Genomic DNA, 23,337 nt, shown 5'->3' on the forward strand with positions numbered 1-23,337 from the left:
CTATCCTACTCTCTTGGCAAAAAATGGAACTCTCTGCCTCCTTTACTTAGGACTATACCTAACATGGAATTTTTCAAGACCCAACTCCACTCATACCTATTATCCAAATGGAAATGTTCTTGCTTTCACCCTACATAAATTACCCTCTCTCATATTTGCTCTCTGATTTCATTTCTAACTCCCAAAATGTCTAAGCTACCTCTCAGTTGACTGTGCAGTGGAAAACATGCACAAAAAAAAAAAAATCTAGATCATTTTTAGAACATTTTTTCTTTAGAATCTTTTAGATTGTTTTTAGAACATTTTTAGAACTTTAAATCGTTATTTTAGTTTGTTGCACTGTTCTTACTATGTATAATTAATACGAGACACTTCTATTGTACTTTTATTATATTTTTATCTTTCAATTGTAACCTTGATTGTACTGCCTTTGGAGCTTTTCTCCCCGGGCCTCCACTGAAAATGGGTACCTCGTGGCCCAGTGGACTTCCCCGGTAATCAAACTGAAATAAAATAATAAAATAAAATTTTGGAGATAAGTTTTGTCAGGCAGTGAAGAGATACTTTGAAACTGTAACAATGCTACCGTTATTGGGTTGCGCAATCTTTTTTTAATAGTAGTAGCAGCTGCTAGGATGAGCAAGCCATTTGTCAAGAGATTACATCACCACTGTGAAAGTACAGAAGTAGGAAAACAAAGAGCAATAATTTGAGAGTTAATTATTAAATTATGAAAGCCTTAATCTGCTGATTTGCTTTGAAGAAAACTGGAGGAGACGTTGAAAATAAATCAAGTTAAACATGACATTATGGGCCAGATAACAGATGCAACAGAAACCAGGTTTGTTGATTAACTGTAAGGACCAATGACCTAACTAGAGAAATCTTAGCTAAACCTTATCCCCATTAAAAAAAAAAAAGCATTATAGACTGATGTGTGAGCTTAGGCTCCCAAGACAGGCAGCTAAATTATGATCAGGAAACCATCGAGTGCTCTTAGTTTTCAAATCATTTCATGGTGAACAAGTTTAGATCTCACATGGTAAAGTGGTGTCATGATGTAGTCTTTGTTGGCAATGAGTGAACTATCCTTTCTGATCTCTCATTTCCTTTGGAAATACTTTTAGTGACTGAGGTTTTGAATCCCAGTAAAACTGGTGGCACTGATGGCCCCTGCTAAAATTTGTATCACGTTCTGTAAGACTGCTGTAATACCTTGTGCTAATTTTATATGGGCTATCAGTAAATAACACTTGGCTGAATGAGGTACTGGGGCAACTAAAATACAGTTATCCATGCCATGAAAGTGCCTTACCTCTTTATGGATTATTATCAGGCTTCCTTAATAAATTCTCATGTAACAGTGATTGCATAAATCCTTGTATTGTAAGTATATTTACCTTGTTTGGCACAACCTATTCCAGCTGGCTGTTCCGTAGTTGTTTTTTGTTTTCTTTGAGGAACTGCTCTATGTCTGAGGAAGCACTCTGGGTACTAGATAAGAGTTCAGGGAGGGAGGGGCTGTACAGAGGACAGTGGAATCATCTGCATACTGTATAATAGTAGGTTGTTTAGATGAAGAACTAAGATTGTTTGTAAAGCTGGAGAATAGTAGAGGCCCGAGAATTGAGCCTTGTGGAATTCCAACAGTAACAGGTGGTGGCTGGATAGATAGCCGGGAAACCAAGTGATGAAAGTGCAGATTGTGTCTTACACCTTTTCAGTTAACTATTTATTTATTTATTTTACATTTGTTTACTGGGCTAGTCCAACTGGATATATTTCCATTTTCAGTAGAGGCCTGGGGAGAAAAGCTCCAATAGTAACACACAAATATATCTCATGCACAATTATACAAAGAAAGGATGTTAAAATACTAAGTAATCACTATTACTGAGAAGAAAATTACACTAATTTCTAATAATTGTGCAAGATAGGATAAGTCACTTTACAGTATGTTATCTGAGGTAATATACAGTACAACTAACTGAGGTAATATACAGTTAACTAACCCTGATGAAAGTAAGTGCAGTGTTAACATTGGCATACCTCTAGACTGTACAGATTTTCACAGTGTCCAGATTTTTGCCTCATATTTTTTTTAGAGAATTGTGGTTTTCCTAGCAAATCATTAAGGTTTAGGTAGGAAAAAGTGGCAGCCATTTGAGTTTCAAACTTCATAGCCTTTAGCAAATAAAAAAACTGTTATTCTATCTACTTTCTAAGTTTGTAGGATCAATGTTTAAGAATTATCCCTATTTTTGGGCCTTTGTTCCCCCATTTTTATGGCTTTGTTTGGATTCTTGCTTTAAGAGATTGAGAGGTATGACCATAGGGAAATGAGGTTGCATGGCAGCGTGGACAGTTGGTCCGCAGAGGAGCTACATCATTCTGTCATGCGTTTCAGCTCTTCTGATTTTCGTACTGATTTTGCTTCATATTTTGGTCTGTTCCTCATTAAATTTGTAGTTCTTGCAAATTACTAAAGATTGAAGTCACTAAATAATGGCACACATTTGGAGTTCAGACTTTGTATCTTACTGGAAATAGCACCAATCCCAGTATTGTAGCAACTTTCTAAATTTATGTGAGCCGCTAGGTAGGGCAAAACCTTTTATTCTCACAGCTTTCTAAGTTTATAAGAGCAATATTTAAAATGTCTTCCTATTTTGGGACTTTGTCCCCCATTCTTTGGCTTGGCCCAGATTTTTTGCTAAGAAATTGAATGCTATGTATACATTTTAAATGTTCACAGGGTCATGATATTTATAGCACAAGATGTGGTTCATGATGGTAGGTACCATTCTGGTTTGCCATTTGCTACATGTTTCTGAATGCAAGATTAGATAAAAAAAAAAGTTGAACTCTGATATCTGATCTGTATGCACAACGTATTCCAGAATAGGGGCAAGGAGTTTGGGATGTTATTGCACCTGCTTCACTGGTAGTTAGAGTTTTCTAAGAAGAAAGTCATTAAAAGGTCTGAGGTAGTAGTACAAACTGAAGGAATCAGATAATATAAAAGAACTCTGTGGCTGTTAAAAGCCATAGGCACAGGAGAGCTACATGTAGGCCTGTCTGTTCAATTTATCCTCTTTTCCTTTTGATCTTAGTGTTTCTTTTGTTACAGATAGTGAATATGTAGAGTTTATGGCAAAGGTGGGAGGCTGCCTAATGCAGGCTCCAGGATGGCAGATGATGCAGTCAAGTCCAGTCAAAAGAGATGATGTCTGGCGACAAAGACCAGGTCAGTGGCTCATGGGAACCAAGCATGGCAGTTGATAGATGTGGTTGCAGTGGATCTCCTGGTGGCTGGAGTGACTTAGGATAGAGCAACAGGTAATGCTGTTGGGAGTCCCATTAGGTAGGGCAGCTTTGGAGTATATGGGGAATGATTGTGGAATAGCTGGGGAAGAGGTGAAGTTAGAGGTTCTATTGGGGATACACAGATGGGTTACAAGTAGGGACAGGGTGAAGCAATCTGTGGGAATGATAGTATAGGGTCGTCTGTGGTGAGCTTGGGGTTGCCTTTGGGTGGGATAGGATCCTTTTCTGAAGTTGGATTCGATTTTGGCTTACCGTCTGGTAATTGGTTAGCTACCCAGGCTTTGTGGCAAGGTGTAGGGACAGTTTTTCTGTCCCTCACATTCCATCCTCAGTTAAGGAGAAGATATGGAAAGGGGAGTATGTTAATGTCTTTGAATTAATTGATGTGGAAGGGATGCAGTGACTGGTGGCATCAGAGAAGGCAAATAGCAAGGATAGGCTGCAACCCAGGATGCGGGATAATTGGGTGGTAGATTTTGTCTACTATATGGCAGTTTGGCTGGAGAATGAATATTCTTTGGCTATGCCACTTTTGGCTTACTTTCTTATGATTTTGGAGGCTCAGCCTTTATGACCAGAGACCGCTTGGTTATGGTATGACCAGAAGTTTCAGCTGCAGAAAGCAGTTGTATACTCTCTCCACTGGGAGGTTTGACATCCAGACATATGGCTAGCTACTATGATGGATAGCTTTGGGGTAGTTAGTAAAGGGAAGAGGTAAGGGAAGAAGGGAGGTGTATTTTGGGCATTTAATGCAGGATGTTGCTCTTGGGTAGGGTGGAAGTTCTTGCATGCTTATTCAAAGTGTGCAGTGAATGATCCAGCAGTGCAGTGTGGTCAGCAGGAGATTAAATTGGTGACTCTGAGTTCTCTTTCAACTGATGGGGCTGTTTTTCAATTCTTCTTTTCAGGGGTTTCAGAATCTCTGAAGTATGAAGAATATTTGAGGGTTATGGGGAAGAATGTCCTGTCAGGGGACAAGGGGATGACCGGAGGAATGCATTCTGTGGTTTGGATGGAAGCATCGTGGCATATGCTCCAGCAATTTCCTGATTCTTCCCTTAAGGAATAAATAGTTGATGGCTTTTCTCAGTGGTTTTCTATTAAATCAAGGGTGGTGGAGGATGGGGTGGCCTGTAGCAATTTGTGATCTGTACACTGAAGGAGCAAATAATGGAGGGTTTGGTAGAGATGGAACAACAGGCAGGTAGGTTGCTGGGTCCTTTTGATAGCCCATCTTTCAGATTTTTATGGTTTAACCATTACGCATGGTTCCTAAGAAGGTGGCCAGTGAGTTCAGGCTGATTCACCATTTGTCATACCCAAAACGGAGCTCCATTAATGACTTAATTTCACTCATGGATGCCAAGGTCAGTTATGCATCTTTGGATGATGCTGTGAAGGCTATATGGGGGTTTAAGGATACTTGGGTAAGTGAATGTGGACATTGAATCTACATTTCGCCTTTTGCCAATACAGGAGGAGGTGTGGCCATTATTAGGCATGGTAGTTGGAAAGAAATTTTACTTTGATAAGGCCATGCCAATGGGATGCTAAGTAGCCTTCACTACCTTTGAAAAATTTAGCACTGTACTTCATTGGGTTTGGCAGCAGTGGGTGGATATGCAGAGGGCGGTGCATTACTTGGATGATTTCTTGATAGTAGGTGAGTGGTTTGAGGGAGCTTTTGAAGGATTGTGAGAGTTTTTGGAGATGTATGATGAGTTGGGGGTCCCATTGGCTAGGCAGAAGTTGGAAGGCCCAGCTGAGGTTTTGGATTTTTTGGGTTTATTAGGGAATTTTGAATGTGAGTTGTTTTGTTTGCCGACTGATAAGATAGCTCAATTGAAGGAGAAGATTAGACAGGTCATGAGCAAGGATAAGGTGCTGATTATGGAAGTTATGGAGCTTCTAGGGCTTCTGAATTTTGCATGTCAGGCAGTTCATCCAGGTTGTACTTTTTATACGTCTGTAGCCTTTTTGTTGAAAGGAGGGAAGAGAAAACATCATTGGGTCAAGATTAACAAGTTGGTGCAGGCTGATTTGGCACTTTGATTGTTAATTTTGGAGCAGTTTAATGGTATCTCTTTTTGACCAATTGACTGGGGTTGTCAAGAGGAGCTAGCTGAAATTGCTTATGGATGCATTGGATGCATTGGAATGGGTGCATTTTCTGGAGTGGAATATTTTGTGGCTCATTAGCCACTGGATTGGAAGGATGAGTGGAAAAGGGATGTTGCTTTGCTGGAGTTAATGCCAATCTGGGTTGCGTCGGTAGTTTGGCAGGAGTGATTGAGGGGAAAGAGGGTAATTTTTAATTCAGATTATATGGCAGTGGTGCGAGTTTTGCAAGCAAAGACTGTGAGATCCAAATTGCTGTTGTTGATTATACATAAGTTAGTTTTGCAGAGTTTGTTAATACATTCTCATTCACAGATGTACATGTGGTAGGGTTTAGGAATGAGATTACTGGCAGCTTGTGTCAATTTCAGTTTTCCAGCTTCTGACAGTTGGCCATGGAGGCAGAGGAGGTGCCAGTGGTGTTGGCAGACAAGGTGTGGCATCTTGGGTTGACATAACCAGGAGATTGGTGCATCGGTCTTGAGTGGTGTCTACCAGAAGAGCATATGGTAGGGCACTATATGATTTTGATAACTTTATTTTGCAGTTGTCTGAGCATGAAGCAGTTTGGTCAGAAGAACTATTATTGCGATACTTGGCTTGGGCTTAGGGGCAGAATAAGGCAGTGCAATAACGTAACGGGGACTTGACAGCAATTAGTATATATGTGCAGATGGCTGGGCTGCATGATTTCACAAAGTCCAGGACAGTAGAGCATACATTGAGAGCATGGGGTAGAGTGGTTGCAGCAAATATGGATATGTGTTGGCCATTGATGAGACAGATTTTGAAAGTTTTATTGAAGAGGTAGGTGAGTGAGTGGATTATGTTTTGAGAGCTACTTTTGTGTTTATGGATGTATTTTGTGGCATTAGGGTCATCAGTTAGGGGACTTATGTTTTTTCCATGGTCAGTGCAGATTTGGTTACATAGGTCTAAAAATAGAGAGGCATGCAGATAGTTTTGAGGAAAGATAGGATTCAGGGGCTTTGTCTGTTGGGTTGGGCTGTGGAATTGATGTGGACTCATATGGGGAGCCCTCGCAATCTGTTTTATTTTCAGTTTTAAGGGGATAAGATGGTAATGGGGTAATCGGTTTGTACATGTAATAAGGGCACTTTGTTGTATGGGTTTTCCAGGTGGGAGGTTCTCCACTCATTCTTTTTGTATTGATAGGGCTTTGGATTTGGAAAGGGAAGGCAGATCCATTGAGGTCCTCCAGAGAGTGGGGAAGTGGTCTTTCAGTGCCTTTTTATCTTGTATTAGGTAATGGATTCAATTGAAAATGAATGTGTGTTTTTTTTTTTCTTTCAGGAAAGGACATTGTCATCTTGGGCATTTGTATATCTATTGGGCAGCAAAAAAGACAGCAGTTAGGACAGATGGAATGGACTTGGGTTTGCGTCGATTGAAGTGGACAGTTAGTTAGCACAGGATTAGAGGTCTTAGGTGGACTCAGTTTATGGATAGAATTGAAGTGATACAGTTATGGATGGGGCTTCTTCAAATATTGGTGACACATTTGGCTTATAATGATATGGGAATAATTCCTAAGAAGCAGTTAGGAGTAAGATAAGGGAGGATTTGTTTATATTGCAGATGTTGTATCCAGGCATGTGCATTGTATGGTTAGAGATAGTACCATTTTTGTGTTGGAGGAATGCTGCTAGTTTTAAGGCTTTGGAGCACACACAGAGGCGTATTATTATGGCATGGCAGTCGAGAGTGTTGGGTATGTATTCGATAGAAAGTAGGAATTTTGATGACAGGGACCAAGTTTGGTTTAGATCCAATGGAGTGCATTTTGAACGAGTCTGTTTTAGATTTGTTTAACATACATTTAACTTTATTTTTAGAAGATTTGGTGAAAGTTCTTTTGTAAGAGAGGGGGAACAGCCTGTGGTCAGGCTGGTTGGTGGAGAAGAGGGGCAGGCTTGTCCCTCTTTTGTTCTCCCTGTTGGTGTTAGGTGTTGATACAATGAGTTTTGGGGATGAAAGTGAGCTGAAGGATGCTTCTTGATTGATTAGAATAAGTGTGCAGAAGTATGGACGCTGTTTATTCAGGCAGGGTGAGTGAGTACACTGTCCTGATTTATGTTATAAGGATTTTTATGTTGTGGTTACAAGGTCATTCCTGTCACAATTAATATTGAAAAAATGAAATAAAGTTATGTCTGAAATTAATAAAGGTTGTCAAATGTCATGTGATATCACTGTGTATTACTGAAGGGGACTGGGACAAGCATAATTTTTTTCTGAATGTGGCAGTGTGATTTACTTTGGGCTGGCCCATGCTGATTCTTTTGGTACCCTTCAAACCTCATGAATTGTCCATGATTGCTGTCATTTCCCTCTTCTTGCAGGCCAGTCAGTTTTAGGCAGTCAGCAGACTCTGTTGGCATAATATAAATCTGGTTAGTTGTGTTCATGACTATGACTATAGCAAAGAAAAAATACTTTGAGCATTATTCACAGATCTGCATAATAACATTCCTCTTTCATGTGTCACTCAACCCAAAATGGGATATCTAGAATTGCCAGAACTACACAATCCACTTGCTGTGTACTTTGGGATAAATTGTTATCATGATGCAGATAAAATAAAATAAAAAGCATTTAGAGTTTCTGTTTGTAACTGTATGACTCTTCATGCTGATTAGGGCATCAGAATGGCCAATACCAGATTAATGCATTGCACTTCTTAAATATCTGTAGAATGTCTACCATAAGAAGTGATCAAATTGGGCAGTTTTGATATGCATTTGTGACTGAATATAAGAAAATCTGAGTTTCATTGGTTAAAAATGATGTGGAATGAAAGATTTTTATATTGCTTTTCTGGCCTTATGAACCTTCTTAGTGTAAGTGTATGTCACAATGCTGCTGTTTTTATCGCATTCAAACCCCCCAGACACGTTTTTCATCATTGTAATTACTACATATGTGATGCTACTAGTACCTGTAGACAGGTTCAAGGAAAGAATTTGACACTATACCTGTTAAACTGTTCATGATTGCAAGTGCTGCTGGCAGAGACTTTCTTCTCCTTGCTACTCCTGTCAGTGTGAGCTTCATTAGTGCAGGATGCATGGGGCCCCTACATTGTCAGCGCACTTAGTGCATTTCAGCAGAGCTACTTTAAGCTAGCATGGGGCCCCTACATTGTCAACACACTTAGTGCATTTCAGCAGAGCTACTTTAAGCTAGATTTCTGCTAACGAAGATTATTCTTGCCACGTATTAACACAATGTATCATCCATGTTTTACTCTAAATGACACCTCTGTTGTACAGCTTGACTTCAACGTTCATTTTAGCTTTCCTTCAATCCTTATAATTTCTTTTCCCAGTTTATTGTGGCACTGTCTTACCTTCAAGTGGATGGTTCTCAAGGAAGAATCCTTGTAACACAAATAACCTTTCATAACTCTCAGGCTGCAAACTGTGTAAGAGATGAGAAAGAAAGTGCACCACCACTGCATCTACTTAAATATTTTTGCTACATTTATTCAAGTAGGGTCTTGCATTTGCATATAATGCCACATAATGCCACACTGCAAATTTGGTATCTTCTTCCTACCATAGAATAGGATAATGCATGCCTAGAGATTGCATAACACACTTCTAAATTAAACACACAATTTAATCCCCAGGTAAAGAACTATTGACCCTGATGTATGGAATCTGTCAAGACTTTTTCAGTTTTAAAAAGAGGAAATGAAACATGGGCAGTGGAGTATGGAAGGTCTGCACTCAGTGACTGAATCTGTGCTTTTCATTTTAGCATATGGGTTATATGTGTGGCCAAATTAAAAATGCCTCTTTTTGTAGTGTAACATTTTGGTAACATTGACGCTGATACGCAGCTAGAGAAGGCTGAGAAGGGATGTATGGTTAAGGGATCTTGGAAAGATACACACGACTAAAAGCAGGCTAACACTTCTGAATGTCACTGTTTTCTGTAATTATATGAGCCAATATCTTGCAGTATGTTAAGTTGGTTTCCTGGCTTGGTACTCCTTCGACTAGCTGCAGGTCTTCAGCAGAATGTGAAAAGGCACTAGTGAATTATAGGGACCTACCTGAAGAAGGGCTAATCAGTGGCCAGACTGAGGCAAAATACTGTAGACAGAGGATGTGACAGATTCAAGGAGGATAAGTATGAGTCAGTCGCAGTGTGTGTGCGTGTGTGTGAGTGTGTGTGTGTGTGTGTGTGTGTGTGTGTGTGTGTGTGTGTGTGTGTGTGTGTGTGTGTGTGTGTGTGTGTGTGTGTGTGTGTAGGGGAATGTAGTAGTGGTGTTGGGATTTTAAGAAACTGAATGTTCTCTAACAAAATTTAAATCTAAAATCAGAAGCATGCAATATGCGGTATTTTCTCAGGGTTACAAACTTTGTAGAGTTCATTGAACTGCTTCTTAAAGTTTAAAGTACCATGGGTTACATAGCAATTGTCTCTTATGTTTCACATTTCGCATGTTTTGCACTTTGTATATTTAAAGATATGTACATGCTTTTATTTCTATGTTTTATATTATATTTGTTGAAAATTATTGACTGGAGTTGTTTAACACATTTTGACAGATCCTTCATGCTTAACAGTTTAAGAAAGTTAACAGTAAAACATTAGAGGTTGGCTGTAATTACCAGTATCAGTAGGAAAATTGTCAGAATGCAGATCTAAAGGTGGTAAAGGGCCTAAAACCAAATTTCAGCTTACTTTTATCTAAAAATAGAGAATATTCCACAAAAAGTGGATCTGAAGAAATGCATACTATCAGAAAACTTAACTATGTGCTTTATTTGGAAGCAGTGGTTCTGGTAACATGTTTAAATAAAAGAGACACTTGTGTCACTAGACAATGTGGTCTTAGTCAATGTATGGCTTGAAACAAAGTCCCATTGCCAGTCTGGCATGACCATCGCCTGTATGACCAAAGAAGTGGTTATCACAATTTACTGATAACAGGCAATGTAAAGAAGAGACACACACACACACAAAAGAGAGCTGAAATGATGCATTTGAATACTTTAATGACATGCCAGAGAGACTAACCTAAAGACTGAAGTCATGTGGCATGCTGCACTATGGAAATCTTATACACACACACACACACACACACACACATATATATATCTATATCTGTATATCTCTCTATATCTATCTATATCTATATATATATATATATATATATATATATATATATATATATATCATAAAAGCGAACACAGAAAAAGCACAAGCAATCGCTTTACATCAAAGTGTAAGGTGATTGAACATCAAAGAAAGCAAAAAACATATAAACTTTGAGATTGCACAACAGAGGGGGTAAGGGCAAATTCTGTTAACCTGCTACAACGAAAACCAGTGCAAAAGGGAGCAAGCAGAAACTCCACGTAAAGCACTTTTGTCAACTGCAACAGTGTCTGTGTATACACACACACACACACACACACACACACACACACACACACACACACACACACACACACACACACACACAAAACCTCCCCCTCTTTTACAAATAATTTTGCCATGTTTTATATATACAAGTACTACCTCATATCATGTCTGTCTGTGTGACATGAAATAAGAGTAAGGTGATAGTAGAAAGTTTTTACTAATAACCAATAGCTGCTGTAGTAATCAATGTTTTTATCATATGGAAAGTCATAACATGTTGTGAAATCATGCCTTCATCTCACAGTTTTTGAAATTCTATACTCTCTGGTTCCTTTGATATCTCGTTTTGTAGATACAATTACACTGTGTTGAAATTGTTGCAACATCAACCTCTGGTTAGTTTTGAAGAACAAAAATATGGAAGTATGTCTCAGGGCAGTCTTGGAAAATGTGTTATATATATTCCTTATACAGCATCTGTATCATTTCCTGAGGTTCATGCATTTGGAATGAACTGTCTCTGCTGGTTATTAATTCAGACCTGTTTCATAGGCATGCCTTTAGTTTGTCTGAGTAAATATTTATCCTATAAAGTGCACAGCTTAGTCTGGGATTTAAAGTTACCAGGTGTCTTCTTGTTTCTCATCTTGATAACAGTATTTTCATCTTCGTAAACAGAACTTGCTTTATTTAAGAACTCTAGAAAGCAAAATATAATAGGAAGAAAAATAACACTGCTGCACTAATATATATATATATATATATATATATATATATATATATATATATATATTTTTTTTTTTTTTTGCCACAAGTAGTCCCAGAAACATGCATTTTGAGGGAAAGGAATAAATAGTTGAGTGATATATCTGGATTATTGCCTTTGTAACAAAAAAAAAAAAAACATTTTACAGTAGGAAGAAGACACCAGTAAGCTAACCATTTTCAGTCATATGTACCCAAACTCTGGCGCTCTTCCTACATTCTACCACTTCACAAAGGAGGTAAAAATACCTCTATTTCTAACTTCTGCCCCATAGCCCTACTCTCTCCTTTATCTAAAATTCTAGAAAAATGCGTCCACCACCAACTTTTACCCTACTTAACGCATAATCAGCTACTTACTCCCACCCAACACGGCTTCTGACCCTGGCCACAGCACCATAACTGCCCTACTCTCCTTCTTAGAAACAGTTAATCAAGCCCGCAATTCTGGTTTACTTGTATCCACTGTTCTATTAGATTTTTCAAAAGCCTTTGACACCATATCCCATACACACCTTCTCTCTCATCTCTCCTACCTTAATCTCTCCCCAGATACTCTTTCCTGGTTCTCCAGTTACCTTTCTGATAGATCTCAAGCTGTCAGATGGAAGGACTGTACCTCTTCCTTCTTACCTACTCCTAACGGAGTTCCTCAGGGTTCCATCCTCGGTCCCATACTCTTCAACATCTTCATAAATAACCTTCACTCTGCCCTCCCTGACACTACAGTCATCCAATACGCTGATGACTCTACCTTAGTTTGCGTCGCCCCCAATTTTTCCGAACTTCTGTCCAAAACACAAAAAGCTTTTTCCACTACAGGAAACTGGATGCACAATAACCATCTTTCCCTCAACTCCAACAAATCTAAAATACTATTTTTTTTCCCCTACCAAGGCTTCCTCGTTTGACAAAAACACTTTCAACATCCTAAGCCAAACCAATACTCCCATAGAAGTAGTCCCTTCCACAAAACTCCTTAGCATTACCATTGATGAGCACCTCAAATATGATCTCCACATACAACAAAACATAAAAAAAACCCACCAAAAGTTAGGAATGCTCTACAGGAACAACCAGTTTCTTTCAAACTCCACTAGGCACACCTTAGCTACCTCCTACCTCCTTCCCTCTCTCCTTTATGGTGCCCCTCTACTAAGTAATCTATCTGCATCCCTCACCTCTAAACTTGAAGCTTGCTATAATAAAATCTCTAAATTCGCCACTAAATCCAAAACCACAACCCACCATTACCTTACCCTTCAATCTCTAAACTGGTTAGAGCTCCCTAACCACCTCAACTATCTCCAACTAACAACTGCTCATAAATTAATATTCTACCCTGAAAAATGCCCTGCTTTATACAACATCCTTCCCTCTTATATCCCTAGCCAATCATTGAGATCAGAACACCAAAACCTAATCTCTATTCACAGACCAAAACATTCTGCTGGCCAGCTACTGTTATCCTACTCTCTTGACAAAAAATGGAACTCTCTGCCTCCTTCACTTAGGACTATACCTAACACGGAATTTTTCAAGACCCAACTCCACTCTGTCCTGCTGTCCATCATGGCTCAAGCTAGGGCTATCATTTTAATATACAATCATTATCATTCATAACTGTGGTACCTTCTGTAATGATTCTGCATTTGTTTCCTTTGTCGACATGCATATTTTTTTCAGGCTGCTGTCTTCTTTCAGATAGGACAGGAATGCAGTAGGTGAGATAGCAGTTGTTTGAATGCTGTTTGGGTGCATGTCATGTGGTGTGTGTGTGTGTGTGTGTGTGTGTGTGTGTGTGTGTGTGTGTGTGTGTGTGTGTGTGTGTGTGTGTGTGTGTGTGTGTGTAAGTGCGTCCTGCAGAGGGCTGTAGTCTAATCCAGAAAAGGTTCCATAACTATGCTGAAACACAGAAATAATGTGCAGTTTTGTACAAAACTGATCTTAAATGGTACCACCTACTTTTATCCAAATGAGATTGTAAATATACTTGCTGCTAAATTTAGTTCCAATTTCATTAATGTCTTCCGCTTGCATTTTCTTTCCCCTTTACTACTATCAGGCCCTGACAACTCTCTACAAACTGGAACCATTAGCTCTGTGGATATTGATGGCATTGATGACATACCTGGATATTTTAGCTGTCAGCAGTAAATGGAGTCACTCCAAATCTCTTGAAAATCTATTCAATTTCAGCTTTTTTTACTGACTACATGTTGAAGTATTGAAGAATAGCTCTAGCGGAACTTCTTCATAAGGGTGGTCCTACCACATTCCTGACAACTATACATTTTATTGTATTAATTGTAATGAAGTTTACAAAAAGGATATTAGCAGCCTATAAATCCTCAACTTGAGTGATCTAATCTTCATGAAAGTTAGGTCCTGTCTATTAAATCCTGTGGACTTCTGGGAAAAGAATGACTTAACATTGCCAACTCTATACAAACTGCTTAGCTGGACATAGCTAAAGCTCTTGTTGCTGTTCCACACTATGGCAAAATGGATAATTAACTTGATTACAGATAGAACCCTGACAGTATGGTCAGTGGCACATACTCTCCTCAAAATGGTTTGTTACTCATGGTATCCTTTAGGGATCCATATGAGCCCTTTTCCTCTTCATTATGTACTTCTCCATTGTTTAAGCTAATGTCTAGGCTCTATGGCTGACAAGGTTGGCTTACATCTGCAAACTCACTGCTCTCCTTAACAGCACAACTTATACTCATATTCAAATGGGTATAGACCATACCAACACCTGGTACCAAGGCCACACACTCATGCTTAGTGCGCAGAAGTGCAATACTTTTTTCTTTTGGAAAGAATAATATTCACCTGTTATGTAAATTGAACTATATTTAAAGTCAATACCATTACTATAGCCCTAGTTAATTTCCTGGGCTATAAGCCCTCTTTTGACCAACAGCTATTGTTAGGAGATGTTTCTTCTTAGCTCAACTAAACATCAAGGATGCCCAATATGAAAAAACACAAAGACTCCTCATAAAAAAAAAAAAAAAAGTCTTGAATGTGAGCTGTCTAAATTATACATAACATCTAAAAGCCTTATCACTCTGAGGCAGTTCAAATAGGCTCTTGGTCCAGGATTCATGCTTGGCCTGCAATGATATGAAAGATCCAGTCTTGTTGGATAGTCTACAGCTTAACAAATATTGAAATAAAACCAGTTCCCATTCCAAAGACCTAAAATAATTCTGCAATCAACAAAATTTAAAGGTCGCACTGATACCCCTCCCATAAAATTACCTACCTATGGAATAAGCTGATGTTCCATCCCAAAGTTGCTTTATAACCTTCTCTAAAGCTAACCTGGTTGAGTGAATGAAGAGCTGTGTTCTTAAACTCCTGTATACTGAGGGAAAACTAGTGGGTATTTTAGTAGTTTGATGTTTAATGATCTTATAGGCAGCTTTGTCATCACATACCTTTCATTTTATCAGTGTAACTGTGGACTCATGCCCTTTGCATATTTGTACAGTTCCCCATACTGTATAAAGCCTAAAGTTTTCATACTATAATAAAATTGTCTTCATTAATTTTGGGCTAGATCATTTTAATACAGTCTCATTAAATTCATATAGAAATTATCACTGAACATTGTAGATAAGTGCCTGCATACTTTATCATCAAAGCATGTTAAATCCTTATTTGATTACTTGGCATCCATTACTAAATATGTCTTTTATAAACAACATTAAATGAATCTACATCCTCAAAGCAGAACTTGACATTCAGAAATTATCACTTTAATGGTTGTGCAGTACGAGGAACATAAGTACTTGCTGGGCCAAATCTCCTAGGATTAACAATGAACTTTCATAATATCTTCTAGAAAATATAAATCTTACTAATCCCCTTAGTCCAGTTCATGTCTGTCTGCATTAAATCATGTACAGTGCATTATTTAGAAATGATTTCAGTCATGTTCACTGGAAGAAATCAAGCAGGCTCCTAATGGACTTCTGAAATGATTTTTTTTTAAAAATTCAAGAGGGTGTTGTTCTATAGAATGATAACAAGCTAAGCTAATATTTGTTGCAATGGAATTAATCAAAAAACAGACTAGAAGAGGGTACGTTTGCAACATCAATATATATGAGTGCCACTTACCTTAAATCTGGAGCTGATGATATTCAAATCTGACAACAGTTAAGATTTAAGATCAGATGTAGTCCACTTAATGCTGGATAAAATGATTTAATAATAATGAGAGTGTGGAAATGAGCAAAAGTCTTTGGAATAGTTGAACCTAATTAATGCGTACAATTGTACTCACCAAATGTGTGTGTGTGTATCTGTGTGCACATGTGTATGCATGTTTGTATGTAACTATATATATATATATATATATATATATATATATATATATATATATATATTTAGAGAGAGAGAAAGTTATTGTAGACCTGTGTCGGTCATACATACATACACACAATAGAACGTTATATTTCCTGACCTTAAACTAATCTTATGCAAATCTGGAAGCAAGGTATACTGGAGAAATGAAATCTACCTATTCATTTACATTTCTGCCCTGGGATTCAGAACCACTGATGGATGCACTGCACAATTCAGTTCACTGCAGGGACTACTCAGTTGTCAAATAAATCAGACAGTGTTGATCTATTACATCTGTGTGATGGCACGAAGTATGCTTTAGACAGTAATCCTGGCATTGAGGCTGCATGCAAATGCAGAAGTCTAAGTGCATGTCAAATGCTAATTAGCCATGGGCTGCCCCTCAGAAATATCTCCAGCATCTGAAGAGAATGGAAGAGAAATTCAGAGAGTAGCTGTACCAGGGTCTATATTACATGATCAAATGTTTAGTTAGTCGAATAACTAAACGTCGATCAGTAAATGTCAAAGACCCAAAACCACGAATGACAGTTTCCACTCAGGGAAGCAAGTCATTTGGTCATTACACAGGCTTTGCCCTTTCTTCAATGTGGAGCAATCTCGGACTTGGTATATTTAGTTAGGGGTGGGGGTGGGGGGCACAGCCCCACATCAGGGGTTGTGAAAGGCGAAACCCCCCACTTCATTTGTGTTTATTGTTTTTTTTTTAGGTAGAACAACAGCATTGTTTCCCTGTGTGGAAACTGCCATTCGCTGTTTTGGGTCTTTGAAATTTAGCGATCGACATTTAGTTATTCAATTAACTAAACGTTCAATCATGTAATATAGACCTGCTGTACCGCACTATTTGGGGAACAAACCATAAAGAATTGCATAGTATATTTTTAGACTGCATTCCCATTCACTTCAATGAAAGTATCAGATCACTGCCGGACGGAAGCACTGTGAAGTCATTTGTGTGCTTATTTCTGTGATTGTCAGTGTGTCTATAGGGACATGATCACTGCTGTCTGAATGTCTATGTGAGATTGTGCAGGAGACTCATTGTGTGTATGTCTGTCTATCTATGTATGAGAGTGCCTGCACAACTGCATTGCATGTGCTAGTAGGAGAACACTAGGATAAGTAAGGGTAACTGTGCATTGTTAGATGTAGAGGTATGATAACGAACACTAAAAAAACTATTACTAATTGCAGCTTTGTCATCTGACTAAATCTTTAGATTATCACCATTATAATATTGGGTGCTACAGTGTTGCCTAGATAGCACTGGCAGCATTACTTTTTTCTGGATCATGATCATAGACCGTCATGGACTGTGCTTGTTAATAAATGTGTTTTCATATGTAACAGCACCTTATACCTACAACATTTTATAATGCATTCGCTACAACCTGTTCCTGTGCTGCCTCAGTAGAAAGCAATTTGTCGTTTCTAGGCAGTTGTGAATTTGCTAGTGCTAAGATAATAAAACAGTCCCTTATAATCGAGTTTATTTTCTTTTCAAAAGGCACACCTCAGCATTCTCAGTGGCACAATAGGTAGAGCACTTACCTTTTGTTCAGAAGGCTGTGGGTTCTATTTCCACACCAGGTTGATAGATTGTTGATACTACAACACAGCATTAGTGGGAGTAGTAAACTCCTGGGTATATCATCCTTTGGATGTGCTTGAAATGGTGGCAAAAATTGGAGCAAGGGGTAGGGAAAGTTCCCAGATTCCCTGGCCAAATTTCCCATAGTAGTGTAAATACCACCTCAGGTCTCCTGTGAAAAGAGGGTATCGCCCTGGTGGGATTAACCCAGTCAACAAAGGATAAATATGTTTTCTTTTCTGAAAGGAATATTTTTCTATCATTATCTAAGTACATTTTAACATAGTAGTCACAACATCTGATTGCAAAATAGATATTGACAAATTCATCCGTATAAATTTTCAGTGGTCTCTAGAACAGTTAATTGTTTTACATTTTGATGTAAATCTTATGAGATAAATTTTCTTGGAACAGTTATGTTAAGTTGAAATATAGGTTATGAACGCTTTACTTTTTTTAAATGATCTACTTTTCTTTGTTACCAGTCAAATAATTATCTCTCTGCTCTTTCTGCATAGCTACAAGTTGAAGCAACTGATATTACTGGTAAACGTATCGAAGGTCCAGTACACCTTGATATCAGTGTCATTGACCAGAATGACAACAGGCCAAGCTTCAGAGAAGGACCATACACAGGTTATATCCTGGAGGGGTCGCCAACAGGTACTAATGAATTATTTTTCCTGTTAAGTGTAAAGACGCTGAGTAGAAGTCACATGGTCTCTTAATTTTCCTTTCATTAGTAAATAGTTGTACTTTCTTAAAGAAGCAACAACTCTCCCAGACATACAGGTCATAATGAACTGCAGTTAAAAGTACAAGTTACAGATAATAGTTTGGTGAGTTAGAACATGAATCATAACTTAGTTAACTGACTAATTAGAGAGGTGCTTGCATATTTATGAGACCAGTTATATACATATGACACTGTGAATGAAAAGACCTAATTTCTTCTTTTCTACATGGTTGACCAGATTTTAGAGGTGGCAAATCGCTGTGATGTGACAATAAAAAACAATGAATCCGGAGACTATTGTACTAACTTTTGTTGTGATGCAGTTAAACATCCCTCTTTTGCTTGTTTTTGCAGTTTCTGTAGCTTTTTCATTCATCAGAAACAATGTTTTTATTTTACTGAAATATGCATCACAGATGAATGCCTCAAAAATGGTGATAGTAGTTTGTACTTATATAACATTGTCTGATGTTTACATTCAAATCTTCAGATTACTTGCCTCTATTTTTTGAAGGAGCAGCATTAAGGCAGTTAAAATTTTGTACATGTAGTGTATTTCATCTGTTTAACTAAGCAATAACAATGATACATTTGAGTGCTAGTACAAAACTATCCACAATATTTTTCAGAGCACAGAATTCAGCCATTACTCATTTATTCCATGCATTATAGTTTAACATTGATGCGACATGAATAGGAGGTCATAAGCTAATCTTGTATTGTGTGTTAAAGGCAGTTTGTTCCTTTGGCCTCAAACAGTTTAATGTGGTCATTATAGGATGTCTGTCTTTAGGTGTAACACTATTCAGACTGTTTAATATACTCTGTTCAGGATTTTAGTTCTGTAGATGCTAACAATCTTCTGATTGTTGTTTGTTCTTTGATGCGACATTGTTCAGATTGTTTAATGTGCTGTGTTTATGATGTTTGTTGTTTAGGTGGTAACTCTGTCCAGTTCATTTAATGTACTCTGTTCAGAATGTTTGTTCATCTGGTGGTAATACTGTTGAGATCGTTTAATGAGCTCAGTACATGCCTGTTTGTTAGGTTTTAACACTCTTCAGATTGGTTAGCATGAACACTGCAGCCAGTTTGATATTTAAGTGTTAGCATTGTTTAGTGGATGTCTGGAGTATGTGCCTTTTCCAGAATTTCTCAATTTATTTGCCAAAGCTGACTATTGTTCTAAATCTTCTTATAGTAGTAATGTGGAAAATGCAATATTGCAAGTGACTGAACATATGGGAAAGATAATTAATCTTATTTCATTGCTACAGTATGACAGGATAAGCTAAATGGGGTGTATTTATTTTTTTATTCTTTCATCTGTTTGTAATTTGTCTGTTGTTTTAATTTGTCATCTAGGTAAATTAATTTTTTTAACATTTGACTGGGAAAGTCTGACTAGGACAGAACCTGTTTTCAGCAGAGGCCTGGGGAGAAACGCTCCAGACGCATATCTTTGGAATGTGGGAGGAAACCCATGGAAATGCAGGGAAGGCATGCAGACTATGCACAGAGGGCACTCCAGCTGAGAATCAAAGTGGAGAACCTCTTGCTGTGAGGCAACATTGTTAATTACTGCACCACAGTGCTTCCCATGAGCTGGTTGATTCTTTACATTCATGATCCAGAGGTGAGGTTAGAATGTAAAGCCCTACAATAATACATCCACATGTGCACACACACACACACACACACACACACACACACACACACACACACACACACACACACAAAATTCTTGAAATCAAACTTTTCATCAATTTTTCTATCTCCTACTCATCCAGATAGTGTTATTTATCTGATTTGAGTTTCATAACTGCCATACAGTGTGTTCAAATATCCATGCAAAGAAGCCTTCCCTAACATCTGTTTTCTACCATTTAAACACACACACACACACACACACACACACACACACACACACACACACACACTTGGAAATGTTTCTTCCTTACTAGTTTCTGCTTATTTTTTAAAAACATTTTTTTCACTTTGACAGATTACATACATCATTCTACTGAGCAAACTTGTTGAGAAAAAAATATCTCCATCCTATCTCTCCTTCTGCTGTCCTACATCTGTATGCTTCCACTTGATGAAACATCCCCTGCATCTACAGATTTGAGGACTAAGATCCGATCTGCAACTGTGCCTGAAGTACAGAGTACAGGCTTTGTTTCAAGTAAACAATTACCCCTCCCCCCCTGTTAAAAAAAAAAAAAAAAACAATAACAAAGGCCTACATCATTTTGCAGCAACCTACCTAAAATGTTAAAATGTGTAAAAATATCTCATTATGTTTTGTACAACTATGGAAATCGCTTAAGTGTCCTTCCTGTTGCTCCTTCCCCATTTTACCACACACTGCTTAATATTTTATTAAGTATTTTAATTCTGCTAAGAAGAGAGATGGTACTCTGATCTACCCTTGGTTTTCTAAGCTTCCTAACTCTGACTGAATTACACTCAGCATGATTCTCTGCCTGCTTCACTCCCTTCCCTTGCCTAGTTCTCCAGCTACCTCTCAAATTCCTACTTTTACTGAGCCTCTTCCTCACACCCCCTTCCCATTTATCTCCTCCCACATAAAGACACATATTCCACTTTTCTCCATGACAGGAATGCATACTGAATTTCCATATACCATTAGATTTACTGTTACAAAATGTCAAATAAAATGCCTTTGCTTATATTCTGCTTCTTCCAGCTACTTCCCATCTCATCCAGGTACTCACCCATATCAAACTTCTTCAACTCAAACAAATGCATTTCAACACCATTTACTCTAATGTTGTAATGGTCTCTACAACGTTTCTACCCACCAGTACAACTACAAACCCTTCCATTGGTCTACTGTAGATTCCTCACACCATACACATATACACAATTCTGCCACTACAGCTTGCATCCATATACCATTAACTGCCCACTAAAACTTCCCATGCCCATAACAACATCAAGTCAAATCCAGATCCAAACACCTTGTCCTCCTTTCTTATTACTATAGACTGGCTAAGCTCTGTTATCTCTATAATCCTCAAATCATTGCTATCAGAGTCATGGCTTAAGCCATGATATTCTCTCCATGCAGTACTTCTTCCTAGGCTAGGAATACTGTCCTGATGACATGCTAGGAATAAGGCAAGGAAGAGACACTCTCCTCCTTTCCAACACATCAACATGTAACTCTTTGCTCAAAGTAATGTCTCCTCCGATTTTGTTCCAAACTGGTTACTAGCACAAATTCAGTCACCATTTAGCTCCCAGATTCTTGTAGCTGCTGCCTATCTCCCTCCTCCTGCTTCATTACAAAAGCTTAGTAACATTCTCAAGGACTTAACCTCCTCTGTTCAGAGGCATCAAAAATCTTACGGTTCTTGGTGACTTTAACCTCAGTCTCCTTGACCCCGAAACAAAACTGCATACTTGATCTTGTCAATGCATTTAATCTCTCAAAATTTGTCTCTGAATCAACTACATCCAATCATTCCTCATCACATTACTCACTATTTCATCTAATAATAACAGACAATCCCTTACGTATTTCTCATATCTCTATCCACCCTCCCAACCTAAGTGGTCACTGTTCTAAAAGTTTCAACATTAGCTAACCATGATTGCAAAAAGTCTCACCAAAACTCATTGCAGTCTACTACAAATCACAAATAAATATTACCAAACTAAAAGCATATCTATCCTCTCTCGTATGGGCCCTATAATCTCATCCTCAGACCCTAACAATGCTACCCAGCTCTTCATCCAAATTTTCTGAAATCTACAAGACTTATTCTTCCCTATAATCACAAGACTATACAAGTCCTAATAAAGTCCCCCCCTAAAAAAAAACACCTGGCTCACTTGTGAACTTACACTCCTATACTTCAGAGACACAGTATGGCATGCATGATGTCTGACTCGACTCCTTCTACCAGGCAACACTACACCCTCCTCAGACTCCAAGCAAGCAATTAAATGTCATAACAGCTATCTATGACAACACATTAGTCAAACCCTTTTCATTCCCCTAAACAATTCTGGGCAGATGTCAATCAGATAACAGGTTGTAAAACTCCTCCCACTGCTCACTCTTCCTCCTCTTCTCTCTCATCCTCAGCATTACTACTCACTTGTCTACTACTCACTTGTCTACCCTCCCCTCCATCAGCTGACATACTTCACTCCCCCTCTCGATGTCACCTTCATCCACCTCCAACATAGACCACTATTCTAGTTTAAAAAGATCATAGCCAAAGATATTGTACCACTCCTTGACAACCTAAAACTTGACTTGTCTGCAGGGAAAGACCCCCTCTCCCTCTGTTCATATTCCAATGTATGGAGTACATTGTTACTCCTCTGCAGCCTTTGCTTAACTCAAAATAGTATGTCCAGTATATGGAAAAGAGCAAAAATCTGATTTGTCCCCAAAATCCAGCCCCAGGCTGCACAGTGATTATGCACAATCTCCATCCTCCCTACCCTTGGGAAAATCTTAGAAAAATAATAGTCTATAGTCAAATTTCAAACTACATAAGTCGGTTCTGCCTACTCCCTTCCAACCAACATGGTTTCTGGTCCAGCCATAGCAATTCCATTGCATGTTGGGCTTTCATTGCTCACACCCTTTTAGCTATAGGTAATAGTCTCCTTATTGGAGTCATATTTATAAATCGTACCAAACCCTTTGACCTGGTTCACCATCCAATCCTATTAAATCACCTCACTGACATTGGAATTAGCCCTGATGGTATTCCCTAGTTCCAAAAGTACCTGTCCAACAGACATTTCTCAGTAAATTTTAACAACAATACATCAGACACCCTCCCTTACTTAAAGAAATCTCTCAGGTGGCCATATTAGACCCTCTTCTTTTCTCCATTTTAACAAAAAAGCTTACACTCAACCTTTCCCAATTTTCAGTTCTACTATATGCCAATGACATGGTTATCTTCCACTCCAACTACTCAACGCATGTAATCCAACATGATCTGCAAAAAGATTT

At 38.3% G+C, this 23,337-nt stretch overlaps 1 protein-coding gene across 1 annotated transcript in view; it reads left to right on the top strand.

The window, feature by feature from the left end:
- Window positions 1–23,337, top strand: part of CDH13 (cadherin 13) — a 3,439,935-nt gene that overhangs the window by 1,557,021 nt on the left and 1,859,577 nt on the right. Inside the window, exon 6 of the mRNA XM_044088622.1 lies at window positions 18,112–18,256. Within this exon, the coding sequence (XP_043944557.1) occupies window positions 18,112–18,256 (145 nt within the window). The remainder of the gene's footprint in view (window positions 1–18,111; window positions 18,257–23,337) is intronic.

This window comes from Protopterus annectens, chromosome 11.part0 (genome assembly GCF_019279795.1).
Source record: "Protopterus annectens isolate FY-2018-M chromosome 11.part0, PAN1.0, whole genome shotgun sequence".
Taxonomy (NCBI): Eukaryota; Metazoa; Chordata; order Ceratodontiformes; family Protopteridae; genus Protopterus; species Protopterus annectens.